At 33.2% G+C, this 21,173-nt stretch overlaps 1 protein-coding gene across 1 annotated transcript; it reads left to right on the top strand.

The window, feature by feature from the left end:
• Positions 1-5,401: 5,401 nt before the first annotated feature.
• On the top strand, positions 5,402-21,173 carry LOC106054845 (immunoglobulin-binding protein 1-like). The gene is made up of 10 exons (XM_056003708.1): positions 5,402-5,559; positions 7,478-7,686; positions 9,076-9,188; positions 10,486-10,570; positions 11,580-11,695; positions 13,482-13,623; positions 16,804-16,956; positions 17,667-17,812; positions 19,328-19,470; positions 20,300-21,173. Exons 2-10 carry the CDS (start codon positions 7,549-7,551, stop codon positions 20,338-20,340), a joined length of 1,077 nt encoding a protein of 358 aa, XP_055859683.1. The 5' UTR covers positions 5,402-5,559; positions 7,478-7,548; the 3' UTR covers positions 20,341-21,173.

Raw genomic sequence — 21,173 nt, 5'->3', positions numbered from 1 at the left:
TCATGTTAAAACATCTTTTACAGACTATAGTGTAATAGCCTACTAATTTAATCTAACACATTTTCAAAGATAATGTAATAGCCTACATCCGTAGACAGTGCTATTAGTAGGCTTCATCATATTAGGACCTACATACATAACGATTAAAAAGCAAGATAAGGCCCAAATTTCTTATAAAGATATAGAGCATGCATACAGTTATCAATACATTATAAAAAAAATAACACAATAATTTTGACAACCGATAGGCCTATAGTTGGATTCCCATTATATGAAATACAATTTATGAGCTGTACAGTATAGAAATGCCTGGGCCGATTTTGACATCCTGTCGCCCCTGAATACAAATATTCTACAAGAAGACTCAAAAGCAAAGTAGCAATTATACATAAAACACTGAATCATAATCTTCAAATACAAAAAACAAAATCTAATAAAATACTCAAAAAGACAAAAAAGATAAAAGCACATTCCGCATTCTATATGCTAGGACAAATGTGTACAAACACTCCTTATTCTCTAGCGCTATTAGAGCATGGAATGGGTTGCCTGAGCTAGCCAGGAAAACCAGTAACTTAGCAGAATTGAGGTCATTGGTTAATATGCATGACTAAATGCATGACGCGTATGACGTAATCATCTTCTTTTTGAAGTAACGTCTTTAATATATAATATATAATATAATATATAATATATAAGATACAATACTGTAACAATCATGGGCGTAGCCAGGGGGGGGGGTTCTTGGGGTTTAAACCCCCCCCCCCCCCCGAAATGAAATCCCCCCCCCCCCGCAATTAAGTGACTAATTTTTGCTTTCATTTTGTTTATTTTAGGTGAGATTTTCATACTAAATCATCACTTACCACAGCACAGCCGAGGCAGTTTTGAGTTAAAAACCCTCTACCAGGGGGTTTAGAGTTTAAATCCCCCTACCAGGGGGTTTTGAGATTTTAAAAACCCCTATCAGGGGGTTTTGAGATACAAATCCCTCTACCAGGGGGCTTTGAGTTTAAAACCCCCTACAGGGGGTTTTGAATTTTAAACCCCCTACCAGAGGTTTTTGCAGTTAAATCCCCCTCTTCTATAAAACAAAACAAAAAAAAAATGCAAACAACAATCCCCAAATTCCAACAGCACAGTTGAGGAAGATTTTGATTTTAAAACCCCATCCAAAATTTACGATAACCCCATCTTCAATATAAAAAAAGCTAATTACACACTCAAAATTCTATGAGCGTAGCTAAAGGGGTTTTGAGTTTAACCTCCCCTCCCCTTTCCAGTTGGGGTTTGAAGCTAAAAAGTACCTCTTCAATATAAAAAAAAAAGCAAATTATACACTATAAAATCTATGAGCGTAGCCAAAGGGGTTTTGAGTTTAAATCCCCCTCCTCCAGATGGCTTTTTCTTTAAAGTTTAAAACCCCTCCAGATGGTTTTGAGTTTAAAATTCCCCTACATAGCGTTTAGAGTTGAAAACCTCTCTCTTCGATATTATTTTAAAGCAAACTACAGTCACCAAATTCTATGATCGTAGCTAAATGGGGTTTTGAATTAAAAACAAAACAAAAAAAAAAAACCCAGAGATTTTTTAGTTTAAAACCCCTCAACAGATGATTTGACGAAAAAACTTTCCTTTTCCATATTAAATCTAAAGCGAAATACAGGCATGTAATTCCAAGAGCGTAGTCAAGAAAGGTTACAAATTTCTACCAGTGGCTTGGGCTCCATTAATTAAGTGTGAATAGTCTTCTACCGAAATTGAAAATCATTAAATGTGTCTCAACAAAGATGGCTAAGACAGATTTTAGGAGTCAGTCATAGAGATCGGGTCTAAATCAAAGAAATCATATGCCGAACTGGCAGTCGAATCCTTAGTAAGGTTGTGACAGAGCGTCGCATGAGGTTTTGAGGGACATGTTTTCCGACAAAATGAATTACGCAAAATAAGAGTTGCGGAAACAGCTTGCCGGAAAATGCGCCGAACGGCGCGAGAGGGTCTAAGTCAATAAAAATAGCACATTAGGTTTTTGAAATAAAACTTTTTAATAGCAAGATAATGCACTGTAGATACCTCAGAATATGCATTTTGTTGGCTTTCAATACCAGAAATAGTGCTCGGCGGCGGGGCTTCGCCCCGCGCTGGGGGAGCGCTGCGAACACCCCCAGACCCCCTTGCTAGCAAGGGCGGGGAGTCTACAATAAACAATAAACGTCTTCCGAAAGGGTCAGAATGTAATAAAGATTAATTATGTACACACACACACATATATATATATATATATAATTTTTTTTTCGCGGGGGGGGGGGGGGGGTCGGGGGGGGAATTCCCCCCCCCCCCCCCCCAAACCCTCCCCGAAAAAAAATCCTGGCTACGCCCACGGTAACAATACATATAGGACCTATTTAAATGCTAGAATATTAAAATTAGAAATAGGCTTAGCATTTACTGAACCGAAACGCCTTAATTTATCGTTGTGTCTTTCTGAGTATTTTATTAGCTTTTCTCTTTGTATTTGAAGATTATGGTTCAATGTTTTATGTATAATGTGTTTTTCTTTGTAGGCGGCCTGTAAAATACTATATATCATGGGCGTAGCGGGGGGGGGGGGAGGTTGGGGTGACTGATTTTTTGCTTTGATTTTGTTTATTTTCGGAGATATTTTAATACTAAACCATCACTTGCCCCAGCGAAGCCAAGGGATTTTTTAGTTTAAAACCCCTGCAAGGGGGTTTTGCAGTTAAATCCCCCTCTTCTATAAAACAAAACAAAAAAATAATGTAAACGACAATTTAAGAGCATAGCTAAGTGGGGTTTTGAGCTTAAAACCCCCTCCGAAATTTACGATAAAACACCCCCTCTTCAATATAAGACTATCCATACATCAGTCACCAGTTTCTATGAGCGTAGCCAAGAGGGGTTTTGTGTTTAAACCCTCCTTCAGCGGGGTTTGAAGCCAAAAAAAAAAAACTTTTCAAAATAAAAGAAAAAGCAAATTACGCACTCAGAATGCTAAGAGCGTAGTCAAAGAGGGGTTTTGTGTTTAAACCCCGCTGAAGCGGGGTTTGAAGCCAAAAAATACCTCTTCAAAATAAAAGAAAAAGCAAATTACTCACTCAAAATTCTAATGAGCAAGCCAAAGGCGTTTTGACTTTTAACTCCCTTTCACCGGCGTTTGGTGCTAAAAAAAATACCTCTTCAATATAAAATAAGTAAATTACACCTAAATTTCTTTGAGCGTAGCCAAGCCAATGGAGGAGGGTTATTGAGTTTAAACTCCCCTTCTCCAGATGGCTTTTTTAAAAGTTTAAAACCCCTCCAGATGGTTTTGAGTTTAAAACCCCCCTACAGAGCGTTTTGAGGTTGAAAACCTTTCTCGTCAATATTATTCTAAAGCAAACTACAGTCACCAAATTCTATGACCGTAACTACTTGGGGTTTTAAATAAAAAAAAAAAAAAAACTCCAGAGATTTTTTAGTTTGAAACCCCCAACAGATGATTTTGACGATAGAATTTCCCTATTCGATATAAAATCTAATGCAAACTATAGTCACCTAATTCCAAGAGCGTAGTCAAGAGAGTTTACACATTTCTACCAGTGGCTGGGCTCCATTAATAAAGTGCAGTGAATAGTCATCTGCCAAAAATTGAAAAACACTAAATGTGGCTCAACAAAGATGGGTAAGACAACTTTTATAAGTCAGTTATAGAGGGGGACACGACAATTCGTTCACTGACATTTCGTTCACTGACAAATCGTTCACGCGACTATTCGTTCACGCGACTATTCTTTCACGCGGCTATTCGGTCACCCGATAATTCGTTCACGCGACTATTCTTTCACGCGGCTATTCGTTCACACGACTATTCGTTCACGCGACATATCGCTCACGGACTATTCGCTCACAGACAACTTGTTCACCGACAGCTGGTTCACGACAAATCGTTCACGCGACAAATTGTTCACTAACAATTCGTTCACAGACATATTGTTCACAGATAGTAACATATTTCCAAAAACCAAAATTGCTAGAGATCGGGCCTAATCCGAAATTCTTTGTTAATTTTTTGTTGTTGTTAATATTTTGTTAATGAGGACAGTATGTGATAAAAATTATACTTAAAAGAAATATGTAACAAAATTTTGATCAATTAATTTACCTATTAGCGGGTATAGCTAAAAATATCTCATCAACTCACGGGCCTTCTCAACACAAAAATAAACAAAGATACACTCAAAAATAGTATGGCACACCGCCCTAGTCATATGTTACAACTACGTAAATAAATGGCCATCAACTCACGGGCCTTCTCAACACAAAATAAACACAAGATACACTCAAAAATAGTTATTTCCCCATTATGTCACAAAAAAAAAAATAAGCTGCTTACATATTCAATTTTAAAAATTAAACAGTTAAATTCATAAAAACAACGCTACATCAAAACTAAAATATTATGACAACGGATTTTCAATAGGCTTATTAGGCCTATCATTTCTAGTTTTTTTGCGATCTAAACGGGTCGGAAGGAAGGAATGATTGATAAACAACACCAAACGAATAGCGGCTATTCCCCTTTTGGGGGCCGCTAAATAATGTATTTCGAATCTTAGTTAGGCCTACTTGTTACTGATACAACGTTTGAGGAAAAGATAAGAAAACGTAGCCTAATATGATATGGGTAGGGGTTATCAAATGGGGAGGCCAAGTGCTTGATTTCCAAACCGTGGAGTCACGAGTTCCAATCCCGGTGAAGACTAGGATTTTTAACTTCGGGGAAGATGATTGGTCTCGGTCATTGTGCTGGCCACATAGGCCTAACATTCTCATTAACCGTCGGCAATAGCAGAGGCAACCTTAGGGGCGAAAGTGGGGCAACCTTTCCAGACCCCGCGCCTTGGGGAGGGGGCGCGATAAAGAGAATCTTTTGTTACCGTCCGCCAATCTTACAAGTAGGCCTGTATTCGTAGGTGAGACATTGATATGACACTCGCCCAGAACAACCGTGCATCTGGCTATAGAACATTATTTTCGTTTTCGGCGCCTCTCTTCGGCAAGTGCACATCTTACATTTAAATCCCCCTTTTCCCCGCTGAATACTTTTTTTTTTAATTAAAAAAAAATTAATTTCAGAACTAAAGCTGTGATTAGTGTGATGAAATGACCTAATTATCTTCTTTTCTCAAGTAATGCCTGTAATAAAAGTAATAGGCTATATAAGATAAGATATATAATTTTTTAAATTATAGAATCTATAATATAAACTAGATATATATTTTGATCTTTATATTGACTAAAAAAATGTTTCTTTTGTTTTGCTAAATTATGCAAATTTTTTTTACACATGTAGTGAATAGATCGTAGTTTTTATATTCCAATCAGTATTTGTAAAAAGCTTGACTAAATTTTGTGAAAAGTGAAAACAAACCGAGTCGAAGTTGTCGATTTAGATATCTAGACGTGGAAGACTCCTAGATTAGTTCTAATTTTGAATCTAGATCTATATAAAATCTCTCTCTATATATAGACTAGATCTACTGATTTATCTTGATCTAGGTAATTAGATTTAATTAGATGTATTGACCCTAGATCTAGATTAGTAGATTGAAGATTCCTGAGTAAAGTGAGTGACACTGAGACTGAGTCTGAGACACTGACACTGTTACTGTTTATCTGTTATAATAAGTTATAAAATATTAATATATCACTGTAGTACTGAGTAAGACTGTAGTGATTGTAGTGTGACTGAGTCTAACAATAGTTACAATAAACAACTTTAACTCTAAGACAGTCTCTAGTCTAAGTCTAAGATAATAATAATATAATAAATATAATCATAATTAGTTATATTACAATATTAGTCTATAGTCTATAGACAGTATGAGTATAGAAGTCTAGACTAAGTCTACTAAGATTCTACCCTAGTGTAGTGTCTCTAGCTAGAATTAGACTGACTAAATTATTTTAATTTTAAATTTTAAGTGTCTTGTCTAGACTCTAGAGTGACTCTAGACTACGCTAGAGACTAGAGAGTAGTCAAATGAGTAGAGTCTAGACTAGATGACTAGTGACTAGACTCTGGAATTAGTCTAGAGTAGTCATAATAAGTCAAGCTTTGCTTGATTTTTTGATAGTTTCTTCAATATGGGGATTCCATGACAGTTTTTCATTTATTATAACACCTAGGTATTTTGCGTTTTTAGTCTGTGTTACTGTTTTACCATGAATAAGATAAGTGGAATTAATTTGCTTAAATTTTTTTGTTACTCTAAACAACTTACATTTTTCTGGGTGGAAAGATATGCTCCAATTTGATTCCCATTTCTGTAATTCAACTAATTCTCTTTGTAAAATTTCTGTATCTTGTGTTGTTTTTATTATTCTATATATTATGCAATCGTCTGCAAATAATTTGACTTTTGTTCCTGAACTAATGCAATTTGGTAAATCATTTATGTAAATTAAAAATAGTAGTGGACCTAAGATTGTTCCTTGTGGTATTTCTGATAAAATGCTCTAGTCACTTAAAGTCATTATGATTGTTTATGTTGTGTGGTTTTAATTTTGTCCATTACAAAATGTGGCTTATCATTTTGTGCTAGTGTTTCCATTCATTTTTTCGAATTAGTCTGAAAGATGTTTTTTGGGGTTTGTTTGTCTGTGTAATCTACAGAGTGGATTATTATTTTGCAAAATATTTAGAGCATTTTTTTTACTCCCCTCCCAAAATTTTGGGTATCTTCAAATAAATAACCGAACCCTATATATAGTAATATTTTCTATATTAATAGTAGGCCTTATCCTAACATTATACTGAAATTATAGATTTTTTTGTGATGTTATCTTTTTTTTTCGTTTCTCTTTAATGTTATATTTTACTGCAAATACTGATTATATCAGCAAAAATGGGCAGCAAAGATTTTTTATTACTGTCCTCGTTTAATGTTAGCGAAAAGGCCTTGGCTATGTTTTATCACGCTCACATCTGCAATATTTTAAGTTTCAATATCACTGCCTGTACATGGCAATCTGAGCATTAAAAATAAAAATAAACTTTATAGAATCCTAAATGCTGCTGGTAAAATCATTGGCAAAAAACAAACCCCATTTGGGCAGTTGTTTGAGACAAACATCTATAAAAAAGCTAACAAGATCCTCGAAATAAAGAATTACCCTTTGTGTCAGGATTTTGTGATTTTACCATCACAAAAGAGATACATGACACAGCAAAGAAAAACAGACACAAACACTCTTTTGTTCCCCTGGCAATCAAATCATTAAATAGGAACAATCTGATATAAACTTTGTCACATGTAAATTATGAGTGAGTCTCATGTGAATGTACACTTTGGTTTCTTATAGTTATAATGTTTTTTGTTCGGTGTAATGCACAATTGTAAGACAAATTTCCATATGGACAATAAAGATTATTATTATTATTAAGCATATGCATTATTTCTTTTTCTTTTACCAGGTTGCATACAAAAATTCATTTGTAAAAGGGAATTTTACAAAACTAGAGTTTTAACAGAGATACTTAAAAAAATGGCAGCTTCTTCCATTTCGTTAGATGACTCGGATGGAGACACTGAATTAACTCTGCCAGAATGTTTTGACCATTGTTACAATTTACACTGCTATTTGGATAAAACAGATGAATCAATGGCATCTGATAAAGTTCAGGTATGACTGAATTAAAAAAAATTGTTAAACATAAAAGTTTTATGTCGGGAACCTGTTGCAAATAGGTTAATGAAAGTTCAAATAAAAAAGTTTATATTCAAGAATTAAGTCATTAATATGAAATGATTGAAAAATTAACATATAGGTGTTAATAATTTCGTCACAACTGATGATATGATAAGCTATTTTCTAGATAATTTTAAAACGCTTGATTAAAATTTGATTGAAAATGCTTATGTTTTTTGTTACTTTGATTTAAAATCAATTGAATTAGCAATCCTTGTAAAGTAGACAATTCAATCAGGATGGCAGTTAAGTGAAAGATTACATTGATCTATTAAATTAATGCATTTATTTTAAAATGCTGTTGAAACTACAAAATGTAATTATGTAAAAGCCCATCTAAAGATCACTGCAATAGACCAATAATAATAATAAAAGACATTATTGTGTTTTTTTTTTGAGTTTCTCATTACATACATATTACTTGGCTTAGATTTTTCATGCTGTCACCTTTCCAATTGTCATATAGTCTTATTGAATCTCCTTTTTATACTCTTCTGAATTTGACATATATTTAATTGAATATAAATGATGCTTAGCATCTAAGTTAAAATCACTCACTCACAATCACTCAAATATTTTACTATTACAATAGAAATGGAAAAAGGGTTTGAGTTCTGGAACAAGTCCTAAAAAGCCTGAGAGTCTTGGAGAACATGAGAGGCCCTGACCACTCCCTGTAGTGGAGGCTGCCTAGGCCTGAACAAGCTATTATAGGATAGTTCAGGAAGGGCCACTGTCCTGTTTGTTCATATTTTGCATGTTCAGACCAAACTTCAACTCACTATGCCCCCGCTGCGGGGAGAAATTGGAAATTGTACCTTATATTTGTATTGACTGCCACAGACATGCTGCATTCCAACTCTGCAGGCACGGGAAGGCAACAACTCTTAATCTGTTTGAGGACATATATGGATTATGCACAACAGAAGGGTTTAACTTTTGCAAGAGAGGATTTGAGTGGAGTTTGATGAAAAATTTCTTATAAGTGCTGGGTGTATCTGAGTGTCATAAAACACTTGGTCAACTATCGAATGGACTTGAGTTTATATCCTGACTTGATTTGAGTTGTAATTAAGTGCTTTAAAACATCATGGAAACTTTCTTCCAGACACTACATTTCCACAGAAAGAAGATAGGAGAGCCCAATGACAATTTACAAATTTTCAGCATTTATTTTAAGCAGTTGTATATCATGTTACTAAACAATTGAGAAATAGGCGGATATTACAAATGAATAATTGATTCATTAAACCCATTTTAAACATACTTTATACTTAGATTTCAGGTGTGATGTGTTTTGAATTTGTGAATTTTTGTTTGTAGGTGAAAATTAAAGAAGGAATTAAAATGGCAGAAAAGGCAATTAGAATGGTTAACAGCTTAGAACTGTTTAGCAGAAATGAAGACATAGAAGAGATTTCGTCCAATGAAATCAAGTATGTAAATTTTTTAGAAATTTGAAAAATGAATGAAACCATCAAATTATTATTTAAATTACATTTTCATTGTCAGAGTCATGTACACAGCCTTCAAAAGTAAATAGACAAATGGCTCAGATTTTCTGATTTTTAAGTCTCTTTTGAGAGTTAGCTTTTCCTTATCTTGTCAGTAGCTTTTACACGACTGTCTAATTTCATCTCATCATCATCTCAGTGTCAGTCTCTTGACTTACATTGTAGAGGTGCTGTGATGGTTTGCATAACCGATTCCCCTCACTCTTCCCAGCCAATTCTTTCACATTGTCCAGCCAGCTTTTCTTTACCTTGAATAATAATTTTTGACAGTGAATAGTGTCTTAGGACTGAACCAGCTTAGCATCCATCTCTTCTTAGTATGGAGGAGTTCCTCCATTTGTTGAGTCAGAGACCTCAGAGGGTTAGGGTGAGAAGTGCAACATAATATTTGTTTTCTTTTCATATTATATGATGCCCAGCAGTTTTTTGAAGCATTCATTCTCAAAGGCTAGAATTCTTCTTTCAGCATCAGCATTCAGCATCCAACATTCACATACAAATAGTGTTAAAATTTGGCTTGTTGCCCTTAACCTGTCAAAGTTTAGGGTAATGAAAAGTACAAGATCATTGGAATATGAGAATATAGATTAAAACTGATACACATATGAAGAAAGGGCAATATAACAAACAAATTAAAAAAAAAAACTAATAAAACTTGCAGTTTAGAATGTTTTTTTTAAACAAGGATTTTAAGAGTTTTCAATGCTATTTTCACATGGGTCGATTGCTGGCCAGCCTTACATTTCCAAATGGCAATGAAGGCTTGGATTTAAAATAAAAAATTTGAATTCCATGAATTAATCCATCCTGATTGGGTATCTAATAAAAGTTGTGTAAAGTAAAGAAAGTTTAGTCATTGTTTTTGTCACAACTTTATTGACTATTGGCCACATTGGTTTCCATTGGAAATATAAAAAAAATGGAAATAAGTACACAAAAGAAATATTTGTTATTTAACTAATATTGTAAAAAAGACTTGAACCACAAACATACAACCAAGTGGCCACAGGGTGGTGAAAACAGGTCTAGTGAACTGTTCTGATTTCCAAGATTCTTTTTGGAAATTTAGATAATAGTGTCAGATGCTGGCTTGGGACCTATATCACTGCTATGGACTCTGCTCAGCCATAGGCCCATGATTTGAGTCCTGTTTGAAGATTGTTATTGATTTGTTTTATTCACCATTAGCTGTCAATAACAATTGATTTTTCTTTGTTAGATACATGTTATTGTCTGCATTTCTTGGCTACTTCATTGGCTTGAACATACATCTACCTAGAGAAATGGCTGTCAAACAATCCAAAGTAAGTAATCAACTTGGTGTTCCAAACTAATAGTATTAATTCAAAGTTTCCAGTATTGTTTGATAAATGCTTTATTTTCTACTAATTATGGTTTGTTCATTCATAAACGGTAATTCTAGTTCTGCAAATATAATTTATTTTTTTAAAAACAAAGAGACATTTACACATTGTTTGAATGTAATGTGTGAGGGAAAAGTTTTAATGAAGGAATCCAGCTTTTTCATTTAATCTTGAACAGATTAGATTTTGTACGAAGTTAGATTGAGGCAGACGTTAAAGAAGTTTCATTAGGCTAGCCTTTTCTATTGTGCATACCCATATTTTCTTCATTTTTTATGTGACTAAATATTTCATCTACTCGCCTTAATTGACCTCATTCAGCAACATGAGTGGTCATGTGATGACCATTGATAAAAAGTTGAAAAATACCCTCACATGTTATCCTTTTTTTGATTTGAATTAGGTCCTAAGTTGTATAGAATAGATAGGGAAGCTCATGACTCATGGGTGTTTATTTATGATTGTTGAATGAGGTTCATTCTTTGTCAGTATCTTACATAATTAAAATTAGCTGTCTTAATTGTGAACTGAACTAATTAATTCTAAAAACACTTTCTTTTCCATTTTCATAATCTATTAATTTTATTATACATGTTTGTTGTACATTTGTGACTGCCTTTTTGCATTTATGTTTTTTTCTGAAGATATTGTGATTAGAATGATATTGATTTTTTATTTTTTTTTTTCTAACCAATCTCAACTTTAATAAAAGCATCATGACTTGGATAAGATTTTATTGAAATGAAAATGCTTACAATGATTGTTGATCCTGATGATTGAGCAGACGCTGTTATTAGAGACTAGATCTTTTATAATAGTTTTAAGGTACTTTTTTAAATACTGTAATGGGTACTTGATATTTGCTTGGGAAAACAAAGATTGTTTGTGCAATTTTATTCATTTGAAATCAGCTTAATTAATTTTGTAAAAGTGAACATCTCTCTTGCAGTTACACTACTCTGACTACCTGAAACTTCTCAAGTCATACAATGTCATCAATGATGAGTATCATTTACCTGAAGAGGAAAATGAAGACTCTGAAGATTCTGTACCAGCTTCTTACAAGTAAGCTCAGGGCTTAGCAGCAAAATACCTATATGCAGCTAACATTGAAATGCAGATTTAAAAGAAGTTACTGAAAAGTGATAATCCATCTGTCAATTTATGCACTCTAAGAAACCCTTTAGGAAAAACCAAAAGCCATTGCAAAAAGACTTTGTATCCCTGTCATAAACAGTATATATATTTATATAGTCGTTGCCCTAAATGTCTGTAAATTTTATTGTCTAGATAGTTAGATCACTTGTGAGCAACTCCCAACCCTAGCTCAGTCAGACTGGAACATCTTAATATCTAACAGTGGAACAATAGCACACTCTCCTAGGAGACTCAACTCATTTAGATAGTTAATACAAAGTTTATTGAACAGATTTACTTCATGTGGATCATCAGATCAATGCAAACAAAAATAGTTAATATTGTTGTAACTCTAGTGGCGGACTGAAAGGGTTAATGTGTGTGTGGCCTACTGATACACATGACTCAGGCCAATCACACGGGTCAATGGCTGTCGATAGACAAGGGACAGTACTGCTAGTTCACGCAAGTATGACCTGTGTTGTGGTCATGTGATCAAGAGCCTTCACAGTCGAGAGACAGTGTGTTTACAGAGACAGTTGAGTCCAGGACAGCAAAGCAGTAAGAACTTGTGGTTCCTTTGAGTCCTCAAAAATGTAGCTGTACGAGCTAGAGAGACTAGTAACGTTAAATTAGGCAGTTCTGTTAAGTTCAAGAAAGCATTTGAATTTGATGTAGCCAATTGTGTTGAATTGGCTGTCGATGTATTTGTAATTAAAACACCACTTTGTTACTTGAAGCTCTTGTTGTCAAGTTCTTGTGTTAGATGTGCTGTTGTGTTGTTAAGTAGTGTTAGCAGAAGGCCTGGTAGAGAAGATCTTAACAATATCGTAGTTCAATGCAGACTATCTCTTAATGGAAAAACTTTCTTCTCTAATTTTTCTTGAATAACTCTCTCTTTCTCCTCTCTCTTTCTTGAATATAAACAAATATGGTTTAAAACAATCCCATTAAATCAAAATGTTAACAAACTTTTTTAAAAATCTAAGATTGCTACTACTACAACAAATTATGAACTCGATTGTTGACCTTAATGAAACAGTTAGTGAAAGATTTGTTTAAAATGACACACTACCTACTTTTCTTTATAAACTTTGTGTGGCAGGTCTGTGCTTGTTTGAAAAACTCATACACCATTGAAGCTAATTTTAAGTAATTAAAAAAGTGGGGCCTTTTATTTGTAATAGTTATTTTATATTGGAGACATTTTTTGTTTTGTTTTATCTGAAATACAAGTTTATATCTTATACATTGCTTGTCTAGTCTAGCAACAGAAAGAAAATTAGTGGATTGTTAAATATTTAAAGGAAATAAATGACAGCATCACCGTGGCAATAAAGTTGAAATACAAAGCTCTTAGTAACTGACATAATTGTTAGTATTTTTTTTTTAAACATGCCAACTTTTGCTTTTTTTAAAAGAAAACAATTGAAGTTAACTCACAATAAAATAATAGGCTTGGGGTGTTCTCGCTTCAACCACCCTTTCCAAAAAAAAGAATACTTTTAATTTATGAGTTTTCTATTAGCACTTGTCTTGAGGTTAAAAAAGGTTAGAGTGAAATATAGTTAAAAAAAAAAAAGAATTATTCCTATTTATCATTTCTTGTCACATCTTTTTAGAAATATCTCATTCATTTTTTTTTGTGTGTAAATTTTTACATGACATGCAAATATTTTAATTGTTCTATTCTAAATATCCAACTTTCTTACAGTCGAACACGTCAGGATGTTAATGCCATGTCAGCTCACAGAAACAATAAAATACAAAGATTTAAAGAGAAGAAAGCCATGGAGAAAAAAATGTCGGAGCTGAAAGTTTTAATAGAGAGAGAGCATGTTGACGAGGAGGTGAAAGTAAGTTGTTTCAAGGGAGTGGCAAAGTTTACATAATGTGGCTGCTAGGGAAATCTTTTATTTTGAAGATTTTTCTATAACATTTGGCAAAATGCATTTTGTTTTTTTTCTTTTCAAATATTTTCTGCCACTATGTTAATTTCTAGAGTGCCACGTACTTCTTTACTTTACATCTGTGGTTGATGCTTAGCCGTAACCCAAAAGTATTTACAAAGAGTGTGCTGGTGGCAATGTCCTGCAATCTGAGTTATGATCATTGCATTGACTTTCCAGGGTTAAACTTTGTGAATCTTAAAAGACTATGTCCGAAAATATTCATACTGAAATTATGCACAATTATTTCTTTTACCTTATAACACAAAAATCAATAAAAAAAATTTACCAATTAGTTCATTAACTGTTCGTAATTAATTATTTTGTTTGGTATCTCAATCAAGGAGAGAATTTGTATTTGACTGAAGTGGTGATATAAGCTGAATTAGTCCCCTTTATCTTATCTTCTTATCTTATATAATACAGACGTTACTTCAAAAAAGAAGATGATTACGTCCTACGCGTCATGCATTTAGTCATGCATATTAACCAATGACTTAAATTCTGCCAAGTCACTGGTTTTCCTGGCTAGCTCAGGCAACCCATTCCATGCTCTAATAGCACTAGGGAAGAAGGAGTATTTGTACAAATTTGTCCTAGCATATGGGACGAGGAATGTGCCTTTATCTTTGTGTCTTTCAGAGTATTTTATTAAATTTTGTTTTTGTATTTGAAGATTATGGTTCAGTGTTTTATGTATTATTGCTACTTTACTTTTGAGCCTTCTGTCCTGAAGGCTTTCTAAATTTAGTGATTTTACTAAAGGTGTTACTCTAGTCAAATGTGAATATTCGTTTGTTATGAATTGCACTGCTCTATTTTGTGTCTGTTCTAGTTTCTTAATGTTTTCTTGAGTTGAGGGGTCCCAAACAGAGGATGCATATTCTATTATTGGCCTAACCAAGGTTAAATAACATTTTAGTTTTATGTTCTTATTTGATTTATAGAAATTTCTTTTAATAAATCCTAATGCTTTGTTTGATTTTTTTGTAGTTTCATCAATATGTGGATTCCATGACAGTTTTTCATTTATTATAACACCTAGGTATTTTGCGTTTTTAGTCTGTGTTACTGGTTTGCCATGAATAAGATAAGTGGAATTAATTTGTTTTAGTTTTTTTGTTACTCTTAACAACTGACATTTTTCTGGGTGGAAAGACATGCTCCAATTTGATTCCCATTTCTGTAATTCATCTAATTCTCTTTGTAAAATATCTGTGTCTTGTGTTGTTTTTATTGTTCTATATATTATGCAATCGTCTGCAAATAATCTGACTTTTGTTCCTGAACTAATGCAATTTGGTAAATCATTTATGTAAATTAAAAATAGTAGTGGACCCAAGACTGTTCCTTGAGGTACACCTGAGTTTACTGTTATCGGTGTTGATTTAGAACCATTTATTATTACAGTTTGTTCTCTCCCTATCAGAAAGTCTTTAATCCACTGATGCAGTGGACCATTAATGCCGAAATATTTTAATTTTTTAAGTAAACTATGGTGGTGAACTTTGTCAAAAGCCTTAGAAAAATCTAGTAAGATAGCATCTATTTGTTCACTATTATCTAAACCTTTTGAAAAATCATCAATTAGTCCTATTAGTTGTGTTTCACATGATCTATATTTCCTAAAGCCATGTTGGTATGGTGTGAGGACATTATGTTTGTCTAAGTGGTTTATGATGTTGCTACATATTATGTGTTCTAGGATTTTACATGTGATGCTGGTAAGTGATACAGGTCTGTAGTTTCCTGGGTCAGATTTTTCTTCTTTTTTAAATAGGGGGGTGACATTAGCTTCTTTCCAGTCCTTTGGTACTCTGCCCTGGTTAAGTGAAGCCTGAAAGAGTATTTTGAACACTGGGGCTAGCTCATTACTTAGTTCTTTGAGTAATCTAGCTGGAATACCATCAGGTCCAGAAGCTTTATTTGGTTTGGTGTTGGCTAATAGTTTTTGAATTCCATTTTCTTGTACTACTATATCTTCTATGTTGTCTACTTGGTTCAAATTCAGTAATATGTCTTTGTCTCCTGGGGCTGAGAATGCTGATGCAAAGTATTTGTTTAGAATGTTTGCTTTAGTTTCATTATCGTTATGTATTATGTTATGTTCATCTTTTAATGGCGCTACGCCTGTTGTTTCCATTTTCTTAGACTTAATGTATGACCATAGGTTTTTGTTGTTATCTTTAGATATTACATTGTTTATGTATTCACTCTGCAGCTGTCTGCTTACTTTTTGGGTTAAGTGTTTAATTTTAGTATACTTTTTGTAAACTCTTTCTGCATTAGTTTCTTTAAATTTTCTATATAGGTTTTCCTTCTGTTTACAAAGCTTCTTTAGTCTATTATTAAACCAGCATTTATTTATTTTGTTTGATGTGCATTTAGTTGGTATATGATTTTCTATGATGCTTTTAGGATGGTTTTTAATGAAATTCCAGAGGTCATCGACTGGTTGGTTAATGTCTTTTTCTAATAAGAATGTTTGTTGAAAGTTTAATGCAGCTTGCATTTATATGTTATCATTTTTAGTCTTAGTCAACACAACATGAAAAATAGGACAGGACTATAGAAACAATAGTTAACTATGCAATCTTTCATGTTTATAGGCTCTCCACTAGCAGAGTGGTTACTGTGTTGGCTTGAGAAGCCTGAAAAGGCTTGAGCCATGAGTTCGAATTCAGGTCGTTTCCCCTTTAAAAACTTTTGTATAAATGCTTTTTTATTGTTAGTCTAGATCTATAACAAATTTAATTACATGACTGATCCAAACTGACTGATACAGCAATGCTTAATATAAGCTTTGTTTTTTTAAAAAGTATTTTTTTTTGTATTTTCTTGTTATGTGACTAAACTGAATAATGCAGACATATTGCAAACAGTATTGTAGATAACTAAACATTTTTTAGCAAATTTCAAATGTTTCTTTGTAGTCTTGATTGAAATAAGTGTACTTATAAATTTGACATATATTTTTTTTTTATTTCGGTCTTTCATATTTATAATATGGTATTTCTCCTTGAGTTTTTTGTTGTTGTCCAAATGATTAATAGAAATTTCAACCCTTTTTTTTCATTGTATGAACAGAGAGAGTTTTACTTAACTCAGTTGAAACATTGGGCTGCAACTGCTATTGATGAGATAGATAACTGTAATTTGGAACTGCAGATGTTAAAGCATAAAAGTGAAATGACCAAGGGTGTGTTCCAACATACAGAGAACCCTGTGCACAAGAAAAAGGTAAAGCATTACAATTGCAATTTATGTAGTTTTTTTTTTTTAAAACTTTGGGATATTTATTCAGAAATGAAATTAATAACTTCCTGAACCCATACTACATGCAGGATGGCAGGGAATGGTCGCGGGTAGGGTTTGAACTTGAGACCATCAGTCCAAAGTACTTGCCTCACAACCAGCCAGCCATATAAAAAAACTTTCTAATGTTGACTTATCCTGTTGAATCTCATTTTTCTTTCAGGGTGAAAGCAGCAAGGCAATAGAAATACAATTCATAAAAATGAAATAAGCATAACTAGACAAAATTAATTGAAGAGATTTAATAATACGTGATCATTATTAGTGGGTAGATGCACTGTTGAATTCTGCTGCTATTCAAATAATTTTTATTTGGGTTTTATGGATGTTTTTGTATTGACCAGGATAGGATAAGAGCATTCTAGGTAGCTTTTTTCTGTTTGACTGTTAGTTAACAGTTATCACAATAACAGTAACATTACCAATGAATCACTATTTGTCATATAAATTATTTTTTTTTTATAAAAATCTGTATAAAAATAATAGTCCTCCCTCTGCTCAGTTGTTTGATCACTGATTAAATTATTGTTAATGTTTTATACTATTCAAATAAAGATGCTATTGATACTTAATATATGATAGGTAATTTTAAAAATGATTTTAAAATGTTTGTTGCTGTTCTAATATCTGTGTAGCCCTTGAGACCATTTATTCTGACCAAAAATGAGCTTCAGAAACAAGTATTTGGTTTAGGCTACCCAGCTTTTCCAACTATGACCATTGATGAGTTCTATGATCAAAAAGTCAAGGAAGGAACACTGTCCGAATCAGTTCAAGGGGGGTAAGTGACTGTAATCAAGTTCTCAGTAAGCTTGAAGAACTATTTACCAATTGAATACATTATTCTTTCTGTTTTGATCTGAGAATGGTTTAATACATTAAAGTAAAAAATATTCCTTATTGTGAATTGTCATACAAAGAATATTTTCAGACATCTTTTCATTTCCACATTGAGTGGGACATTGTTAGAATACAGGAAAGTTTTCTTTGCACCAAAAAGTATGATACATGTTCTGATAGTCCTCATTATGGATATACTCCAGATCTTTCCAATTATACAGATATAAATTATTGTTTGATATTTTCTGTTGTCTTGGTGCTGACATAGGAAATCATTATGTGGAGATTTTACATTCTTTCTATCTGGGATTTTTTTTATACCTTATGCTGGCCAAACAGTTTCTATCCTTATTTGCAGATTGTTTAGACCTCATTTGAAATGACAAGAGCACATTGCATGTTATCTAATTTATGTCTAGTAATCCGTGCTAGCTATGACACCTGGATGCACCCAAACCCACAGCTGCTCTTCAGCAACAACAGAATTTCCTCTTTAAAATGGGGGGGGGGGACATTCTATGCTATGCATTTCATTCAGCGCCAACTCAGTTTCTGTAACTGGCAGAAAGAATATTGTTGTTAACAGTTCCAATGTCTGTGGGGCTTTACTCCTGAATTTTCATCAATGTTGAATACTGAATTTTGCCCTACTAGACTGACCAGTGCCTAGTATCCACATGCAACTCATTACTTTAAAGTTACATCACCATAGCCAATGTTAAGTCCACTTGACTGGGAACTCACTTTTCTGGGAATTCCTTAAAATGCATATAACTTGTAGACCCCATAAAGCAGGAATTTTTCGCTCCATGCAGAACAATTGCGTCAAATCTAAAAATTGGTAACAAATGAGATGAAACTTTTATATTAACCATTAAAAATGGCTGCCTTCATAACTGCAAGTGTTTATTGAATTAGTTTGAAATTATGACAAAAAGTTTCAGAAAAAAAAATTGCAATAAAATTGAATCAGGCACATAGGCTTGTAATAAGCCTGAAGTTGATTGTTGTTTTAGCTGATTTGGACTCTAAAAAGTCAAAATTTTATTAAAAATCATGTTTTATTTCCATTTGTAGAGACAATGAGAGCTTGATTGAAAAGAGAAAAAAAAAACAACTTTATTAGATCTAGAGCTATAGAAAGATAGTAAGAAAAGGGGGGGGAGGTATGACTCTTACGACACAGGCATAGGGTGAAGTTAAGTCTAGGGACTAGACTATTATTCTGGTGTAGTAAATATCTAAGTTACTGGAGCAGAATTTGGTTGACTGAGGCAATCTTAGATACATGCTGTTTAGGATTATTCTAAAGATAAAGGGAACTTATTCTCATTATCCCCTTGGCTAGGACAACTTCTGACTTCCTTGGTACTGCAAGGTTATATTCTATCTCTCTTTCCTCTCTCTCTCCACTTTCTTTTATTTTCTGCATAATGTCTTTGTATATTTTCCACAGCCATAGCTTACAAGAGTGGGCCATGAATCCTGAAAAAGATGCACAGGATAGAGAGAATGAAGAAGCTGAGAAGGAAGAAAAACAAGACAGAGATGATTCAGAGCTATTGGCCAGGGCTAGAGCCATGGATGAGTTTAAAGATGGTTTGTATACTTTATGGAATTAACAATGAAATTCTGACTTGGAGACATTTTTGTCTTATGTGCTTCTATTTTATTGACTGTGTTTCAAGATGAATATTTCAGTCTATCAGTATTTTTGTTCTTTGGGGCTGATGATGTAAAGCTCATCTATTTCTGTGGCTGACAGTTCATGAGTGCCATGAGGCCATCACAAGGACTAAATAGGACTTACTATCTATCCTTATAATTAAGGTGGGTGGACTAAGGGACATCCTAAAAGTCTCTAAGTTCAAAGTCCCAGTTTTCACTAGGATTCCAACTTGAGACGCTCGGTTCAAAATCAAATCACTTTACCACTCATGATTCAATTCAATTATTTTCAATATAGGGTATGTACATACAGGAGAAATATTAGAATTGTGCAACTTTTAAATGTTTTAGCACAAAATTGAGAATTCAGTTTAGTTAACAATACAGACATTTTTAAATTTATATTTTCTGTTTTGTAATGAGGATTTCAAGTTGTTTGGGAATTCAAAGTTGTTAAATAGTGTTGGTGTGATAGGCTTGGTGCATTACAATTAGGATAGAGAATGAGATCAATAAAATTCACTTCATTACCACTAACTGGAAATTAGAAGAGGAATGCATCCCATGACCAGAGCACAGTCCAGTTGGAGTTAAATGAACACAGTATCATAACACTTTTCGTATACGTCCAAAGAACCTTTCAAAGCCCACATATACACATCTGAGATTGTCTAAGAAACAAATTGCTTTGTATTTTATAATTCATTTTTGTAAACATTGGTCTAAATTGAGCCCATTTTTTGTTGTTGTTCTTTTTCAGAACACAGGCGAGGAGATGGCAACAGACATAACAAAGGATAAATGTATTGACACATGAATGACATTGTATGGATGTTTTACTGGAGTGGAAGCCATTTTAATTGACCTTTATTTTGGACAATGAATGAAATTGAAAAGTGTGAAAGACAGTCTTAAGAGTGAACTTGATTGAATGCAAGTATTTTATTTTCTATATGCTGATTTCATGCTTTCCAATGACAGTGAATGTCGTCATGTTAAGTTTTGTAAGAAGTTGATATTATATGTACTAAAAAATTTAATGTATTGAAATAGTTCTCTTATATTACTAAAAGAGCTGTTTTAAAAATATTACCTGAATGTCTATACAGAGTATCATATAATGTAAACAATTATTCTGTCATTGTGCAATGTTTTTCTACTAGTAAAATTCTTGTTCTTAATAATGATTTCTTAGATCAAGATTTTAATAAGCATAACTTCTGTTGTGGTTGTTTATTTTAAGTTTCAACAAACATTATGTTTTTGCTTTGTTGCACTTACCTAACTAACAAGTTTTGCTAGTTAAAAAGTATTACGACAGAGTCAAAGATATATAATAGATTAGACTTGTAACATCACTTGGGACAGAAGTGCCATTTTAATTAAAGTGATCACCATAAACTACACATCAAAGCCAACCTCTTGCATTATCCAAATTGACATTAGTGCTAGTCATTTGCTTCATATCTCTGCAAGAAATAAATTTAATGTACCAGTAACTATTATTGCTGACCTAACTCAGAGTCTTAAACAGTTTTATAGAATTTTTATATTGCCCTTTTTTTTTTTTATATATGACATTGGGCAAGAGTCTTTTTGTATTATTCGAATAAACAGTCCATCAGTTTATCATT

The sequence above is a fragment of the Biomphalaria glabrata genome, chromosome 11 (genome assembly GCF_947242115.1).
Source record: "Biomphalaria glabrata chromosome 11, xgBioGlab47.1, whole genome shotgun sequence".
In the NCBI taxonomy this organism is placed as follows: domain Eukaryota; kingdom Metazoa; phylum Mollusca; class Gastropoda; family Planorbidae; genus Biomphalaria; species Biomphalaria glabrata.
This window is presented reverse-complemented; position numbering and strand designations above follow the sequence as displayed.

Coding starts and splice junctions, on each gene's coding strand:
- LOC106054845 (XM_056003708.1), top strand. CDS start 7,549: ATGGCAGCTTCTTCCATTTCGTTAGATGACTCGGATGGAGACACTGAA. Junction 10,571..11,579: donor TGGCTGTCAAACAATCCAAA/GTAAGTAATCAA, acceptor TCTCTCTTGCAG/TTACACTACTCTGACTACCT. Junction 16,957..17,666: donor ACCCTGTGCACAAGAAAAAG/GTAAAGCATTAC, acceptor ATATCTGTGTAG/CCCTTGAGACCATTTATTCT.